The sequence below is a fragment of the Gobius niger genome, assembly GCF_951799975.1.
Source record: "Gobius niger genome assembly, chromosome: 13".
Lineage (NCBI taxonomy): Eukaryota > Metazoa > Chordata > Actinopteri > Gobiiformes > Gobiidae > Gobius > Gobius niger.
In genome coordinates, this window is record NC_136864.1 from 23,898,936 (window position 1) to 23,916,143 (window position 17,208).

At 40.7% G+C, this 17,208-nt stretch overlaps 2 protein-coding genes across 4 annotated transcripts in view; both read left to right on the forward strand.

Annotated features, from left to right (window-relative positions):
* The window catches only part of mcm4 (minichromosome maintenance complex component 4), a gene marked incomplete at its 3' end in the record, with an annotated part of 54,089 nt that overhangs the window by 20,441 nt on the left and 16,440 nt on the right, over positions 1-17,208 (forward strand). The window lies entirely within an intron of this gene.
* spidr (scaffold protein involved in DNA repair) overlaps positions 1-17,208 on the forward strand; it is a 32,638-nt gene that overhangs the window by 10,963 nt on the left and 4,467 nt on the right. For both annotated transcript variants that reach the window (XM_079569144.1, XM_079569145.1), the window contains exons 9-15: positions 2,194-2,392; positions 3,806-4,029; positions 8,270-8,428; positions 13,379-13,466; positions 15,774-15,911; positions 15,994-16,053; positions 16,657-16,855. In XM_079569144.1, the coding sequence (XP_079425270.1) occupies positions 2,194-2,392; positions 3,806-4,029; positions 8,270-8,428; positions 13,379-13,466; positions 15,774-15,911; positions 15,994-16,053; positions 16,657-16,855 (1,067 nt within the window). The remainder of the gene's footprint in view (positions 1-2,193; positions 2,393-3,805; positions 4,030-8,269; positions 8,429-13,378; positions 13,467-15,773; positions 15,912-15,993; positions 16,054-16,656; positions 16,856-17,208) is intronic.

The following is a 17,208-nucleotide window of genomic DNA, read 5'->3' on the forward strand; positions in this document are numbered from 1 at the left end:
GACTGTCTATATGAGAAACACGCTAATGCACATTAGTGTTGGGTTTAATTTGGATGAGCTTGCTGAAATGGCAAAAGATGATTGATATTCTTTTTTACAAAAATGCAAAAACTTCTGAAATGACTTGCATTGATTTGTCTCCAACCTGAAAACCTGCCAGGTCAGTCGCTAGTTAAGTCAGACAAGATAATAGTTCATTGATTGACGAGCTGAGTCACCCTCCAGTCCTGAGCAAAATAAACAATACAGTTTGTACCGGCTTTGGCAGGTTTATATTGTGGTTGGTGTTAGTCACGTCCCTGTACAATCTGCACAGTGTAGTCATCAAGTGTTCAGGAAGTGGGACAGTGTAATAGCAATAGTAATATCTTTTATTATGCAGAATGAATATTTTTGTAACAATGCATGTAATGAAAGGTGATAATCTGAAGTATTTTTACTATGTAGCCTATCATTTATGGACGTATTTAGCACAGCACTTAGTCATGAAACCTAAATTAAAGGTGATGTATGTGGCATTTTATTTGTAATTTCTATGGATTCAGAGCTACAGCTGCAAGATTGACTTCAGCCTTAACTCAAGTTGATCTTTACTGTTATTTGCATATTGTCTGAATCATCATAAAGCGTTTTATTATGTTACGCTTTGCCCGCGGGCTTATGTTACGCATGAACAGAAAACTTCTCTCTGCAAACCTATAGAGTTTGCGCTATATTTTCCGCTCGTCAAATAGCTAAGGCATGTGTTCCCCTCCATAGGTAATAATAACAACGTGTTTAAAAGGCTATCATTCACCCATCTACGTCGGAGGCGCGCCGCGACTTGTCCGGTAGTTTGCGTAGTAGTGCATTTGGCCGTGAGTCAGTGATAAACCATCATTGTGAGCCGATGTCACATGTGGGAAAGATTAAGCTTTGTGCACACTCACCACCGCATAAAGGACCTGCCATGCAATTAACAGCCTGTGTTTTGTGAGCCCTTTTTTACCGTGAGATCTGGCACAAACAGCCCTGAATTCCAGAAATGCAAGTTCCGTGGAATAGTTTGTGCCCCGCCGCATAAGAGCGTAATTTAACCCCCGTAACACTAAATAAAGGCAAACCAAAAGAGCATCTAAGGTCGGACTCGGGTTGCACAAACTTTTGGGTCTTTTCAACAAACACGGGGGGCTTGTTTGATTTCTGTGGGCGTCCGACTATTTTCCGCACGTGATGTCAGGTTTGGAAAATGTCTAAATTCGAGCCGAGCAGAGCTGAAGTGTAAGCTTTTGCGGTGGAACCTGTATCTATCATCAATACGTTTTAGATGGAGGAGGCAAACGTTTGAACTCCTCGGTGGTTCTTGTTGCGGAGGTGGTACGCATCTTATCTGAGCTTGACATTATAACTGCCAGCGACCTTCTTCCATTTACTGTAAAAAGAAAATAACCATTCCTTGAAGTGTTTTGGCCTTATCAATGAAATGCGTACGTTATCAGACACACTGATTTAAAGAATTGATGTTAAAATGGCATTGTACATTTAACAATTTGAAAGAAAATGTTAAAATTATTCGGTTGGTCAAGATTTCTCTCGCCCGGAGTGCCCTCTACAGGCAGCAGAGGAAGTGACATATCAAAACATTGGAAACAAGCTTTCTCCTCTGGCTAACGGCATGCTTGCACATCAATGGCGCCGTGATGAGCACCCGTTGAGCGCAGAAACGGCTCAGAACAGGCCTGGTGAAGAATTATAGGCTTTACAAATGTGGAGGACAGATTTCTTTTCCATCTGTGACTCAACAAAATCAAGGAAATGCAGAACATAGTAGGCGGAACGATCAAAGTGAACAGGACTCGCAACTTTTTAAAACCGCTTTATTCCCTGTGCCAGCAGAAGATCAATCCAGGTGTTTTGGGAGCGCAGGATACTCGTTTTCCATACATTTTTAAAGTTATAAAGCTTGAAATGCCAATGCTTAGGTATCAAAAAGAGTTTAAAAGGCCTGAATAAAGCATATATATAGGAAGAGATTGCTAAGCGAAACAATGCAGACTGCCATTGTAGCAAATAAAAAAACATTTGCAATATACTCTTATATATATATATACTAAAAAACGCGCTCTAAAACAAGAAAATACAATCTGTTAGCCCATCATTTTAGAAGTGTTTCATTATCAGAAAAGTGACAGCATTTTCCATATTTTGACACAGGCAAAGTCTCTCTGTGGAAGGCTTCGACTGTGACATTATCCTGAACACTCACTTCAGCCAGAAAGTCTCTGCTTCTTCTAAATCATCCGTCGCTTCGTTGCCGAGTCAAAGTGCACAGAAGCGCATGCCATATTCACTGGAGAAGGTGTTTGGGCTTCTGGGGATGTGCACCACAACTGAGGATGACGGTACTAAACAGGTAAAACCTTTTATGTGTGTTTTGTATTGTGCCGATGCTTTTTGTAAAAGTCATGTAAAAATAGGCAGGAGTGACAGGAAGGTGTGCAGGTTGGTAAAAGTGCTCAAGTTTTACTGCGCACATGCTGGGGTATCACTATATCATTTGTTGCTATATTTTGCTGAGGGACTGACGTTGCGTGGAACTGCAGTTTAGTCATAGCTAAAAGTGCAGCCAGAGTTTTTTTTTGGAAACGTATGCTCCTTGTTTTATGGGCTCTGTGCACGGAATGTTTTTGGCTAACTTCCTGTTGGCCGGTGTTGGGTAAAGACTACTTCCTGTCAACATTTGAACGTAAATTCAAAATGAAGCAAGATTTAAAAAACAGGAGCAAAATAACGTCAAGCTGAGTGTTTTTATAAAAAGGATTGTGGAGCTATTTTAAAGGGGCTAGATGCAAGTTTGCCATTTTATGCCACCTCAGGTCATACGTGTAACTGCAACTTCTATATTAAGCTCGTGCAGGACGGCACTTCGGACCCGAATTAACACCTTTTTGAGTGACAGTGCAGACTATAGAGGCGGTTGTGGTGAACAGGTCTGGGCTCATTCTACACATTAGAACATTGCTGGAACATGTAGGGGAGGAAAATTTTAACATTTTTAAACTCTATAAAGTCCCTTTAACATTTGTTAGCCTTATATTAACGTTAGCCTTTAGCTTCAAGGACAAAACATTGAGTCACAAACACCGACGTCTAAACGGTAAACCCTAAAGTTTTAATATGTTTTAAATAATTATCCAACAGCTTCCTGTTTTCTTCCACGTACTTATATATATGTATTTCAGCTAACGCTCCATAGGAATAAAACAGAAAACTGCCGTTATCTAGGAAGTTATGTCACCAGTTGCATTCCAGGTAACTGGTAAATTTCCGACCTCCCACTTAGAAAAATACCTTAGAACGACGCTTGAAGTTGTAATTACAACCTGTAAACTCGGAGATGACCAGAGTGGTCAGAGTTCAGGTATGACTTGAAGACAGCAGTGGAGAAGTTTATCTAATGATAAGACTTTAACAAAACCACATCATATCTAGTGTGGAGAAACATTAATACAACATTAGCATCTTGTTAGCTGACTGTTGTAGCATTAGCCGTTTTGTTAAGGTTGGTCATAATTTTCAAGTGGGAAAGCAAGCAGATACAAAAAATATTTCTATTGTTCTCATTTTATATTGATGACCCTGATTTTTTTTATAGACATTAACCTGAACTAAATGTATCTCCATGACACAGAAAGGAGCAACCTCTAAATAAGCCTCAGTATATAGAGAATAATTTCAGACTTCTACATAAATATAAATTGCATCCTGAATCTACTGTTTCCTCTCATTCAATGCCTTTTGTTTAACACATATTTCTCCTCGCTAGGATGTCCGACATGCTATGGGGCACTTCTCCCTTCCAGGCCATTGCCAGTCTCTCTTGGATGCCATCGAGGCCCTGGGGCAGGCAGGATGTGTGGGGCAGTCTGTTGAGGTGGTAGTCCAGAGGGTCTACTCCATCCCAGCACCGGACTCCTGCTCCGGGTCTATCCTCAAACACAGAATCAAGACCACCGCTGTTGCCCCCACCGTGGAAAACGCTCGAACCAGGTGCGCATAACTCGATAATCTGTTATTTTCACTGACCTTATTGTATTTTACTTCTTAAATGGATAACACAATGAAAATAACAATATTCGCAACATATATATGAATATAGTGTTGCTAAAGCCCGTACACCTTCACTAGACTTGTTCAGCCTATTTCAACACTTAAACTGCCATCACTAAAGTCTATACAACAGCAAGGCTTATAGCGACGTTAAGCTAACAGGTAGATATGATCTGTTCACTTAATGTCGCTATAAGCCTTGTTGTTGTTTAGCCTTTTCAACCTGCTTAATTTCCCACTGTTGCTGGTAGATGGAGAGAGGAAACAGAGTCAGTTAAAGCCAAAGTCTTTGGTTTCAACCTGTGCTCTTTGGTTTTTAGCATGTGTAGTGTACCCTTGGTGGCACACTGTGTTTCTGTATTAAATCTAATGTTCCCAGCAAAGCAAGTTTTATTAATTGTTTTCTTTCGAACCATATGGCAGTGTTTGACAAAGGACACAAACATTTGTAATAGTTTCCAGTCCCTCTGTGAACTGTTTGAGCCAACTCTTCAGAGAGACAGCCTGGTCTTTTCAGAGTCTTGTAAACTGACAAACTGGAGTTCTGCGCCCTGCCCATTCTCACTCCGCTGAGAAAATCAAGGAATAATCCAACAAAAGGGCTCTCTAAACATTTACAGATTATGGAAGAAAATTTATTTATTATTCCAAGGTGGATATGGGTGTGGCAGTCCCGGGAGTAATGTTACTATTAGATATTTGCACTCAATTACTGTAGATGAATTACTCATGTTAGAGGGGTAATGCTCTTAATACTTCTCAGTCACTGTTTAACCATACTGTATATGTCTGATTTGTTTAGCAACAGACACAACATAAAACAATGTGAGAAAATGTTGACAATGTATTTATACATCACATAATTATTAAGTTGAGGAACAACAAATAAACCTTTTGATATGTCCACATGAAGTATTTGCCACCAAATATTTTCCTCAAATAACAGCATGTTGAAACATACTCAGGAATAGGAAACCATGAATAGCCATTTCTGTTCTATGGTTACATTTTCTGTGTTAATGTTTTGTGAATTATTCTGTTAAATAAAACATAACACACAGAGCTGACTCGAAATAGATCCAATGTTTTGCAGTTAAGCCTATTCATAGCTGTTCCTCGAAAAGAGGTATTTTGTTGCTCGCCTGCCCAGTGACCTCCAGTCACCTGCCCCTTCACTGGCCGCTGCTGCTTGTTTGTGCTCTTTGCTGAGTAATAAGTGGGAAAGTGTTTCTCTCTGGGCCAGGCTGAGGAGGGGGCTCAGGGGCAGAGGCTCCTGTGTCAGCTGACCGGCTCAATGACACACCGTATGTCCGTCTGAAACGTGATACTTTCCCTCTGCCATGCTGCTGGTGCCACGCGTAAACAAATACTGCCCTGGACCGGAAACTGCCCTGGCTCCAACACCATGTGTCTTCGATCTGTCCAACACACTTGGTGTTAATAGTTCATTTATCTCATCTGTGTGTTACAAATTATGCTATATCAGAGATGATTTTCCAACCTAACAACTTTTCCCACCAATATTTCAAAAGTGAAAGTTAAGGTTTAATTTTAAGCAACAATTTGGTTCAATTTTGGCATAGGGCAGAACTTTTTGTATCAATTTCAACAAGAGATGTTCAATTTGTTTGAATCAAATTCAATTTAATATGTCAAAATGTATTATTTTATTCATCCTAAAAGAAAATGAGCTTAGTTTTTTCCCTGAAATTTGCCATTCAAAGGTTTTTATCACCATTGTTTTCCATTTGTTACAATCAATTTCAATTAATTATTTCCAATGTATCAAAAGTTTTCATTTAATGTGTATATATTTTTGTTGTTGTACATTTGTAACACCTTCAGGATCATGTTAAATAGATGTATTGGATTTAGGACAAGCTGAAGGAGATAAGGAACAAACTATTTTTATAGTGTTTGCTATCCTGTTTTTGTGCTTTTAAGTAAATCATTTCTTAAAAGCTTATCTGTTTATGCCTTGAAACCCCACTCCTCGAGCTTCTTGTTTTGCTCTGTGCATACATTTGTAAAGGGCAGTTCCGTCTGCAGCGCTCTGGCCTCATTCACTTTAAGGAAAAGCATGGTTTGTCCCTCCAGTGAGTGAGTCAACTCTCTGGTTAGCATTGCCCATTTGATCTTTTTTTCATTGTTGTTGTTTAGCTCTCGTTAACATGCGCAGGAGAGGAGGCCAGTATGATATTTACGCCGCGAGTTCCCGTAAATTCTGCAAAAGAATAAACAAGAAGATTAACTGTTTGCAGGAAGTGCGGAGAGGCTACTTTTTTCCCCCCCCTCTTCTTAGACAGGGAACACAATGTGCCCCTCGGATCCTGTTACAACCGTGTTTATCACTTTCTCCGCACTGATTGGTGGACAGCGCGTTGGAAAGAATCCCCGCCTGTCCGCCCCCCTTCCACCAATGAGGCCTCTCCTCTGTGTTCTTAATGTGCTGCTCTCGCCGACTTGGTGCGTTGCCAAGTAATGTGCATGGGACTGCCTGTGTGGGGCGCGTGTGCAAGGGAGCATGTCGTGTGTGTGTGTGTGTGTTCGTGCTCGTGTGTGCTCGCTGGAGTGTAGTTCCTGGAAGCACACTGGCCTGCTCAGAATTCTGTGATTGCTGGCGAAAACAAATTCCTAAAAAACTGCGACAGTGGGAAGCCCGGGATAGAAGAGAGGGAAGGGTTTGAGGAAGAGGGTCCGGGGGAGAACAGGCAGATATTGAGCACTTTCGGAGTGGAGGAAGTCTCACTGGGAGAAAACTTGATGGCGTTTCTTAGATGAAATCCCTAAGATCAGATTTCAGACTTCAAGTTCAAACCTGAATCTCCAGGATTAAGCCTTGACAAAAGTATTCATTGATGCAACTTGAACACTTTACTTTAGCAGTATTTAATTCAACTTTTTTATAACACTTCATTATTATCATTTTCATTCATTTCTAAGCCCATGAATGTTATTTTACAGATCCTAAAGATTCATGATCCGACCAACAATGATAAATAATGAGGAATGCTTTGTAAATGTTTTATGAATAATTAATTGAATATTTAACTGTGCTTCATAGGTATTATTTTCTGTAGTGATGATGCAAAGGCACATCAGTATTATTTCAGTGCTATTTTCAAATTGTACGTCCATCTTTGTCTGTCCACTTGTCCTATAATCTGTAAGGTAAGATATGCCGTTATAAGTCTGTTAAGGTAATGCTTATATTTTTAGTTACTGCTGCAGACACGTGAACCTTGTCTGGCTTTACTTCCCAAGGTGTCGGTCTGTCACCGTGTAATATGTCCACAGTGAGCTGAGCCGCACACTTTGACCCTTAAGCCCCATGTTGACAGTTCAAAGCCTCAAAACTGATTTACATATTCCAATGAAAAGAAGTGAATTCAGCCAAAGACCGATATTCAATTTATTATAAACCAAACCGTTGTGCTAAATAAAACCTCGTCATGGTTATTTTCAAGTGTCTCTTCACAACCTCAGACAGACCCCATGTTTACCATCTGAGGACGCTTATAGACTCAATCAGGTGGTTTGAAAATTGTCTGCAGACGTTCCCAACATCGAGGATGTGCGCATGCAGGCACAAGCACGACAGGCAGACAGACTGTCCTCCTTTGCTCTGTTTTCCTTCTCCTGTTCCCTGGCAGTTGCTTGTCAAACCAGGGGCTGTGTCTGGGCTTGACTGGCTCAGATAAAGCGGCCTGTAGCAGTAGCGGCGTTTCACTCACTGGGTGCAGTAGAGTGCAGGAATACTGAGCAGTTTACTACTCACTTTGTGGGCCAAAGGTCCGTTCTGTCAACAGAAGCCTGTCTAACCAGCCAGAAGGCATTAGCGCTTTGCAGAGTTAAGAGTGAGGCTTTAAATTCTGCACTGAAAGGAATACTATTATGAATATGCTGAAAACACTTAAGGAAATATATAAAACATTTGCTAAATATTATGTTGACAGTCATTTTCCTTCCAAAACATAGTGGAAATGCCTTTGTTTTTCCCCTTACAGTACGTCTTTTCATCTTCTCTGACATCAGGTCACAGTTTTACACAAGAATCCCTGCCCATGTATCTGTGCTTTGAATATAATACACACGAAGAGATCAATGGCTTGTGACTGGCCATTTGTATTTGGGTTTTGTCATAGCCACATTTTCCTGATCTCCCACTGTCCTCCCGCAGGCTGTGTGTTCTGGTCCAGGACAGCTACGGGATGTTCAGTGTGGTTCAGTTGCACCTCTTGGCGTCCACGGATGACCTTCAGAAGTATTGCCAGATGTGGCAGGGGAAGACCTGTCTGCTAAGGGCCATCAAAGTGGTGCAGCGCATCACACGAGAGAGGTGAAAACAGTTCACTCCATTTCCTTTGTCCTTTTCTACCAAATCATTTTACTTGAAGTGTGGGGAAAAGAAAGGTGAGTTTATAATAGGGTAGCATTCATTTTTATCACTTCCAGCACTTTAGCCTTGTTTATACCGCTGCCTAAACAGCACTTTTTTCATTAATTTTGCTGCATCAAACATTTTCTGTAAAGCACAATGATTATGTAGTGCTGTCGTAGAAGAACCCACCAGGCATCAACACATCAAGCATCAAGAAGTAACTTTTTTTGCTACTATAGCGATGCTTTTTAATAACATGGCCTCTTACTTGACATTTAAAGACCATGCACCCACTATCGCCTCACATTGTTAGCATCAACCACAGCACGTTTCAGCTTCCACATGATCCCTCTGGTTTATTAATTTCTCTTGCACGTTTGACAACATTGAGACTACTGAGCGGAACGTCGCGGCAACACCATTATCTTTCTGCGTATTAGCTGTTCTTCTGTGTTTGTGATCACCAAAACTAAATTAACACTACATTGTAAACCGTATGTGGTGGTCTAGTTTTACGTACTGCTTTCATGATATACTTTGGGGGTGGGTGGGGGGGGGGGGGGATTATGTAACTTTACCACATGGAAAAGGTACAGGACCTTTAAAGCAGTACTAAGTAACTTGTTTACTTTAATAAGTCCTTTTCATAGTCCCTCTGGAGTTAATACAAATGTTAATGGGATCATTTCATCTCCCCTTGGTGTCTCTGGCCAGAAAACCATGCTTGCAACTTCCCTACACCGGGTCGGAGTCACCAATACACAATAATGGAATCACGAAGAAGAAGCTAACAGGCTAACGGGCAAAGCTAACTGCGGGCTATCGCCACTTAAACAGTATTTACAGCCAAGTTTGAGTGAAATGAATTATCTCCATTGTGTAATTGGATGTACAATATCCCTCTCTCCCTTTGTCTTTTCTGTCAGCGTAGTATTTACTCTCACAGACACTTAATGAGTAAAAAACGCAACACACTACGACACCTGCAGTGGCGCTTATGGCTTCTAGGGGCATGAGTTACTTAGTACTGCTTTAACATGTTATGTACCCTCATCAAAAGCAGTAGTATTTAGCGTCATTCACACAGTTTTGAGTAAATCTGTTTCATTTGGTCGTTACTGCTCGTAAGTGCTCACCTACGATTTGTAGTTTTGTTGCGTAAAAATAGAATATGGAAGTGTCTATAAGCCATGGCCGGAGTTGTTCTGAGCCGTTCTTGCACTCAAACTGGTTTCATCACGACACCTTCCATTCGTAAGCATGCCGGTGACTAGAAATGTGTCTTGTATTTTGTGTTTTCTTTGGAAAATTCCCCCTGCTGTCACTGGAGGACACGCCAAGCAAAATGTGATGCTTAATAGAGCAGTCTTTCATTGTCAAGTGTCTTTTCCAAACACACACTTTCATTTAATGACAAAACGCAAAATATCACATGTCCGTTTTAAGTCCCTCTATATAAAGTTTCCTCATTTCACCTTCATCTGGGGTGAGCGTCTTCTAGCCCTGTCCTGATCTGATACTGTATATGTATGTAAGCAACTATGCTCCTGCAGGCTTTTTATGTACAGCCCGATCTTAAAGCTGAGTCAGGAATCCGATTTGAACTTTGTCCAACAGCAAATAAATAGCCCTGGTTTTATCCTCGAACGCCCTTTTAAAACGGCATTGCCCAGATTTAGAGCACACAACACAATGAGATCCTTAGGCCTCGCTGCTCACATGAAGTAGATTACCCCCGGGGCCGGCCACAAGTGCCACTGTGTTTACATGAAAGGTGACACTGAGGTGCATGTTCTGATTCCCTTGTGAGTTTCCATAGTCGACAGCCCAGATTAGAAACGGTTATGAAGAAGGGACACGGGAACACCGGGGAGAACATTCACAGGCTGGTCCCAGGGCATGTTGACCTCCTCGTTATTTTCAAATACCACCGCAGCTGGACCACGTTGTCCTGTGGTCGTCTGGGGCCGCACTGCCATGAATGGCCCACCTTCAAGTCTTTGCAATTGGGCTTCTTATTTAAGTTAGTTAGCTGTTGGGTTAAGTCTGGAGTTGGCTTTTCCAGGAGTTTGTATAAGCGATCTTATCATTATAGCACATACCATGCTCCACCTGTAAAAGAGGCGCGGCCCACAAATAAAAAAAGAGGTGAAGCCATCTGTTTTTATTGCAAGTGCGTTAGTGGAAAGAAACCTGGTGAAGAGACGTGAAGGGCTGTGCAACTTATCATCATTTAATACAACAAAAATGTGAAGCTTACATTTCACTGAAGTTCTTTCACTGAAATCAAGATCAATATGTGGAGAAAAATAAATGTAATGCAAGTCGAGCCCAGATTGGCATTATAATGTTATCTATTCTACATGGCCACACACTTGGGTTCATTCACCCCTCGGTGAATCAGATGGTCCGTAACTTCAGCACCACAGCTGCCAAATAGCACTGACTGCTGACCAACAGGGCAACAGCCTCTGACCACCACCAGTCACACTTCCAAATTCATTCCTAGAATGAAATGATGGGAACGATGTCGATATCCCATCTGCCCTAGCCGTGTCATAGGTGTCATTTCACCGAGTTATTGGACGATGCTGTATCACCAACACCTCTACATTTACTTTATCTGATCTTATTTCATTCCTGGACTTTGACACTGCCCAAACATTTTCTTTATACACAAAATACTCCTTGTCAAGTAAACTGCTAGTGCTCAGAACTAGCCAGGATTTATGCAGTTTCATTGTATAATTGCAGGTGACAAATATAACACTTTACATTAATATCACCAAAGACATACACCTGCATTAACCTCCAGTTCGACATTACCCAAATCTAAAAGCTTCTTGAAAACATAAGGATGAAAGTGCAGCCAAAACAGCAACAAAGAAGTGAGGAAAAAGCAACAATAACTCAACAAAAGCTTGACAAAAAAGCATCTAGAAAACGTGACGACAACATGAGGAAAAATCTTAGATCCGTTGTGTCGGTCTTGGCTTTCCAATGAGCCGTTACACTGGGCTATAGGCTGCAAGCTCCAAAGCCAAGTCGCTTTAAGATTTGGGTAATGCTGAACTGGAGAAAATCTGCTCACTTAAGGCAGGAGTTAAGCGGTTAAACATTCAAAATTATATAGTCACTCATTATTCCTGTCAGTTTTATTATTTTTAGTAGTAATGTGGACATGCTTTACTTTTATAGAGACAAAAAGCATTATTACAAATAACCAATGCCATGTTCCGCGGCCAGAAAGACATTAAAACTAAATAGATGAAACAAGTGCAGATAACACAATAAGACTATTTTACAATGAAACACTGTCAAATTCCCGTTAATCTAACTAAAGTAAAACCTCTTGACAGATTTTGATTTGAAATGAAACCCGCTACATCCTTAACACTCTTAACACTCTTGAGTGCACTTTCAGGTAAAACTCTTGTGCAAAAGCTTAAAACTGTCAGTAGTTGCTCTCAAACGTTCTATCGGCCCGTCAGTAAGATGAGGATTAAAATCCCAGGCGAAGGGAGTCCATTAGTTTGTCATTGTGCAGCAGCAGCTCGCACCACACTGGAACAGGCTGCAGAACCGGTCTCACACAAAGGAAGCCTGTGATTACTGGCAGACTAACAGGTTGTGAACCGCTGGCTGATATGGCAGCACCCACATGGATGAATAAGTAACAACGATTGGTCACGATGAACTTGAAGAGAAGTTCCCAGAAATGAAGATAATAGCTTGTCTTAACTGTAACTGACTTAATGCTTGAGCTCTATGGTCAGAGTAATAAAACAAACAAAAAATAACGCCATCAATAAAGTTTAAAGGTAAAAAGTAAAAATTACCTGTGGGCCAAAGAGTCTCTCCTCGGGCTGCACACTTTTGGAAAATAGTAACAGTAATTTTTTCATTTTTTTCCTGCCGATTGAAACTCAAACAAGAATCACATACTTTTCAGAACATGGTTGTAGAGCTTTACACAACTGTATCACCAGGTTATATATCGATATTTTATTGCCAACAGACGATATAATATCCACTGCACTTCAAAATATGTACATGTAGATTAGTTTAAATGTCTCAAGTTGGACATACTTGTTTGAATGAGTTGTCATGACCAGTTCAGATTTAGTCGGGCATTTGAGCTACTCTCATTTCACTTGTTCTGAGTTGATTCTGACTCGTTTCAATACATTTTGTCATTTGCCTCATCCTATTGGCAGTACTACAATACTTAAGTGCTGTGTACTTAAATACTTAATACTTTAATACTTATTTCAAGTGAGATTAACTCAGAACCCGTGAGAAACGTCCTCAAACTCAGGAAAAAAAGTCTAAATGAATGAAAACTGCTAAAAAATGTATTCATCTTCTCAATTAAAGTTATTTAATCCCATGCTTGATATTCATTTTTTGTAGTGTCAATATTTTGCCATTAAAAGTATGATTTAGATTAGATTGCCGCTAATTGTGCAGCCATGCGTCACAATAAACACAGGTAAACTTGAAGCTATGACACAATGGGTAGAATGGGTTCAAGCAGTGCACCTCTCTCATCATTAACATGTCTCGTTTTGTACCTTTTATTACGACTTCTACAGCCATGGGAGCGATCTTGTTCCCACCCATTATTCTATGAGATGTTGCTATAAGCACCCCTCATCCCGCGCGCACCCGGCCAGCCCCGGCTTGCTGCTCGGCTCATTCTGTGTGACGTGAGAAGGAGCTCTGCCTTAACAGATTCGTGTTTCTGTGGAAGTGAAACTGCCTGCCAAAGCTTTTTGTCTTCCCAGAAAGGAGAAAAAAAAACAAGAAAAGTCACGAGTTTCTGCACCCCCCCTTACATCTCCAGTAACCCCAATCCCTAATATTCTTCACCTTCACCTCATCTTCTTTTCCTCCTGTCTTCCTCAGGCACACCCGGCTTTTCGGATTGATCCACAGTCTCTGGCCCCCTTTGGTGCCGCTTAAACACCTTGGATGCAGTCCAAGCTTGCAGAGTGTAAGTTCTCCCTTGGACGATGCAAATACTGTACAATAATGTTGGCAGTAGGGTTGCACAGTTTTGGGGAAATATCTTCATTGTGCAATGATTATGATTTGATTTGCAAGTGTTTTACACATGTCCAGGAGCATTGACATTTGAGAAGAGACTGAAATACGAGCCGCTGAATTAATACGGGAATGGCATTCATTCAGAACAAGTTTGTAACGATGTAAACTACAGGGTTAGCAGGAGTTATACACAAGACATATCACACACAAAAAAAATATGCAGCATTTGCATATTCAAGTTTGCACCCATTCAAGTTTGCTATCTCGATTTGATTGCACTGAATCCTGCAGCCCTGATTTGCATCCTTTGCTAAAAAGAATCAAAGGAGTCTGTAACATCATGTTTCCCAGAGGGAGGCGTTTGATCAATACAAAACATGTGCGCGCCACAGACCCCTTTGAATTCACATGAACAAAACGTTTTCTTCTTGGTGCTTTTGACGATGAAATCAAGTAAACAGGATGTAGAATTATTAGATTGAGATTAGGAAGGGTGCCAGTGTCAGTGCAGAGTGCTGCATTTACAGTCATTTGCACAAGTCACATTTTTGGGAGATAACTGAGGTTTGGATTGTTAGGCTTACTAAGAGTATTATCATGGCAATCATTTTTGATACATGTAGAGGGTCTGTTTTTCAAAAGACGGCACACATGTCAGATCAGTGCAACTCTTCACACTGAAGCGTATAGGCCTAATATTAAGAAAACCGTTTGCAGAAGTTCAATGAGATTTAAAGGTGCATTATGCAACTTTTTATGCAAAATGAAAAAGTTGATATTTGTGCAGATTTACCTTGTAGTGACCTAGTGGCTGTATGAGTGGTCACCATGGCGCCTTTACTTTCCATCACAGTCGTCTCTACAATGCTCAGGTATCAACTGTTTTGTAGGTTTTCAGGTGAGAGGGCCTGTCAACAGTGAAAACCTTCCAAACAGTTGATCCTGGAGCGTCCTAGAGAACACTATGATGGAAAGTAAAGGCGCCATGGTGACCACTCATACAGCCACTGGGTCACTGCAAGGTCAAATTGACATGAATATATTTTAAAAAATCCACATAAAAAGTTGCATAATGCACCTTTAAATTGGTTTACAGCACAAAAACAGATAAGTTGTAAATAACATTTTGCTTGTTACTTTTGAATGCCCCTAAACAACTACTACACTTTATATCAATGGGACCATATGATATTTAAAAAGATATTTGCACAAACTTTTAGGACTGGGACCCAATATCATATCACAATACGTTTTACTCCAATAGTTGTTGTTTTCCAGGAACTGTTGCAGTGTTAAGATTGAACACAAAATGTAACTAAGTGCTGTGCAACACATGGCATTTGCTTTATAAACTTTGGACACATGACTGTTTTCTTTTTACACATTTTAAGGTAGACATATTACTTATCATAATTACTTATTGTATCGGATAAAGTGGATCATCCCAGCCCTAGAAAGTGTATCGCAAATGACTTTGTATTATTTTCTTGTGAAATCATATGTAGTAACCTGGCCAGCCATATTAAAGGGATTTCAGGATTTTTGACATAGGGCCTCATTTCCTAGTTATCCAGAGTATTGTTGATTTCTGGAGATATTACTTTTTGTAATTCATGCAGTCCTTATATTTGAAGAGCTTAGTGGCGCTAGGCTAGTGCATGTCTATGGTATCAGCTAGCCTGCATTAAAAACGGTCTGACCCGCTCCACAGTGCACCTGAGGCAAATCACTTATAACGATATAAATGTGTGTGTCGATAGAATATTTTTTTGAATATAACTGACCTTGTATCACATGAATTACTGCATTTTGAGGGACTATTTCCTTGCAGATCACTCCACCTCTGCGTAGCTTACTACCACGAAGCTGATGCAGCTCAAATATAAATGTAAAACAGTTATAATGCCAGACTAATGATATAAATGTCTGTGTTTATAGAATCATTATAAGTGATTTTCCTCAGGTGCACTGTGGAGCGGGTCAGACTGTTATTAATGCAGGCTAGCTGATACCATAGAAATGCACTAGCCTAGCGCCACTAAGCTCTTCAAATATAAGGACTGCATGAATTTAAGAAAAAAAAGATCTCCAGAAATCAACAACACTCTGGATAACTAGGAAATGAGGCCCTATGTCAAAAATCCTGAAATATCCCTTTAAACTGGAGTTAAACATACTTCAAATATAAAGTCAAAGAGGTCAGTGTGGCTGGCCAGGTTACATACACAGGTGACTGATTTGATTGCCCTTGCAGGAGAAAGTGGCTGGTCCACCGCCGAGTTTCTGCTACCTCCTGAGTGGTCAGGAGAGCTCTGTGGAGCCCGTCGAGGACCAGCCCACATCACCCCTGTACTTTGCTCCAACAGTGCAAACTTTAAAAGAACTAATGCAGGTCACTTCATATTCCGTTTCCTTATTTTCATTGTACAATCATTTCATTTTAACGTAGGTTATTTCCTTTTCTTTATTTGCAGAGCGAAGAGAATTCTTTTCACTCCAGTTTTGTCGCCACTGTTCTCCATCATAAAAAGCAGGTGAATACTCGTTCTTGCATCAAAACTGGGAGTAATTTGCTGCAATGAGTAAAGCAGATTTCCACCATTTTAACATTTTAATTACTAATTAGTTACTAACTAGTTATCTTTTATCCCTCCTGAGATAATTCGGAGCCTCAAAGATAAGATACAGCCCTAATGTAATGGAAGGCCGAGCTGATATCACTGTTTGAGGCTCTGGGCTCCTTTAGCATCGATCGGTTGTAGACCTTTAAACTTTGACCACTTATCGGAACAGAACATACTTGCAATGGACTTTGGCACATACTCACGCTACTCACTCAACTACTATGCACAGAGCCGAGCCCTAGGATCATGCTGTGATCACGTCAGAGATAGGGAAATGTCCTCTGCTGTCCGTGAAGGTTTGTTATGTAAGGGTGCTGAGCATTTTCAGGGGCTTTTTACTTTTGGGGAAAATTGTACAATGATTGCCCTCCAATAAGGCAATAAAGATAAACATTTCAAAAAGCTTTGTAATTTGAACATGGGAAGAAAAACTATACTTTTCAGTACCAAATTAACTCCTGAACCCACTGTGAGTCTTTCCCTTTGAAATATTGATATTATTATTTTTTGCAGAAGGGCAATATAGGCCAAGGTGAAGTGTGGTTAGCCATTACCGACCCCAGTCTGCAGGAGGAGCGGCTGGAGGGCCAACTGAGGCGCACGGCGGCCGTGTGCGTCAACGCTTCCTGTGCGCTCACTTCCTCTGTCCTAGAAGCTCTACACTCCCCCGCCACTCACCGCATGTCATTCACAGATGTCGTCAAAGAACACGGTAACGTCTTCTAAGAACGCACAACTGTGACCACTGTTTATCAAAACATGTTGCTCTCAAAGTAGGATATTACTGCGCTTGTAAACGGCGGCAAATTCTGTGCCTCAAAGACTTTTACTACTACTTTTACAAACAGCACGCATCACAATATTGTTTTTCCAAGGTGAAATGATTAACTAATTGTCACTAAATGCCACTTTTCTGCTTTCTGTAACAGAAACATAATTGTAGTGACAATGCTACATCACATGCATTAAAGTGATAGTCTCTAAGTTTGAAAGCTGAGGAGAGAAGCATTGAAATTTGGAAGTTAACAAGCAGATTCCTCCCCTCTTTAACCAGAAGGCCCTTAG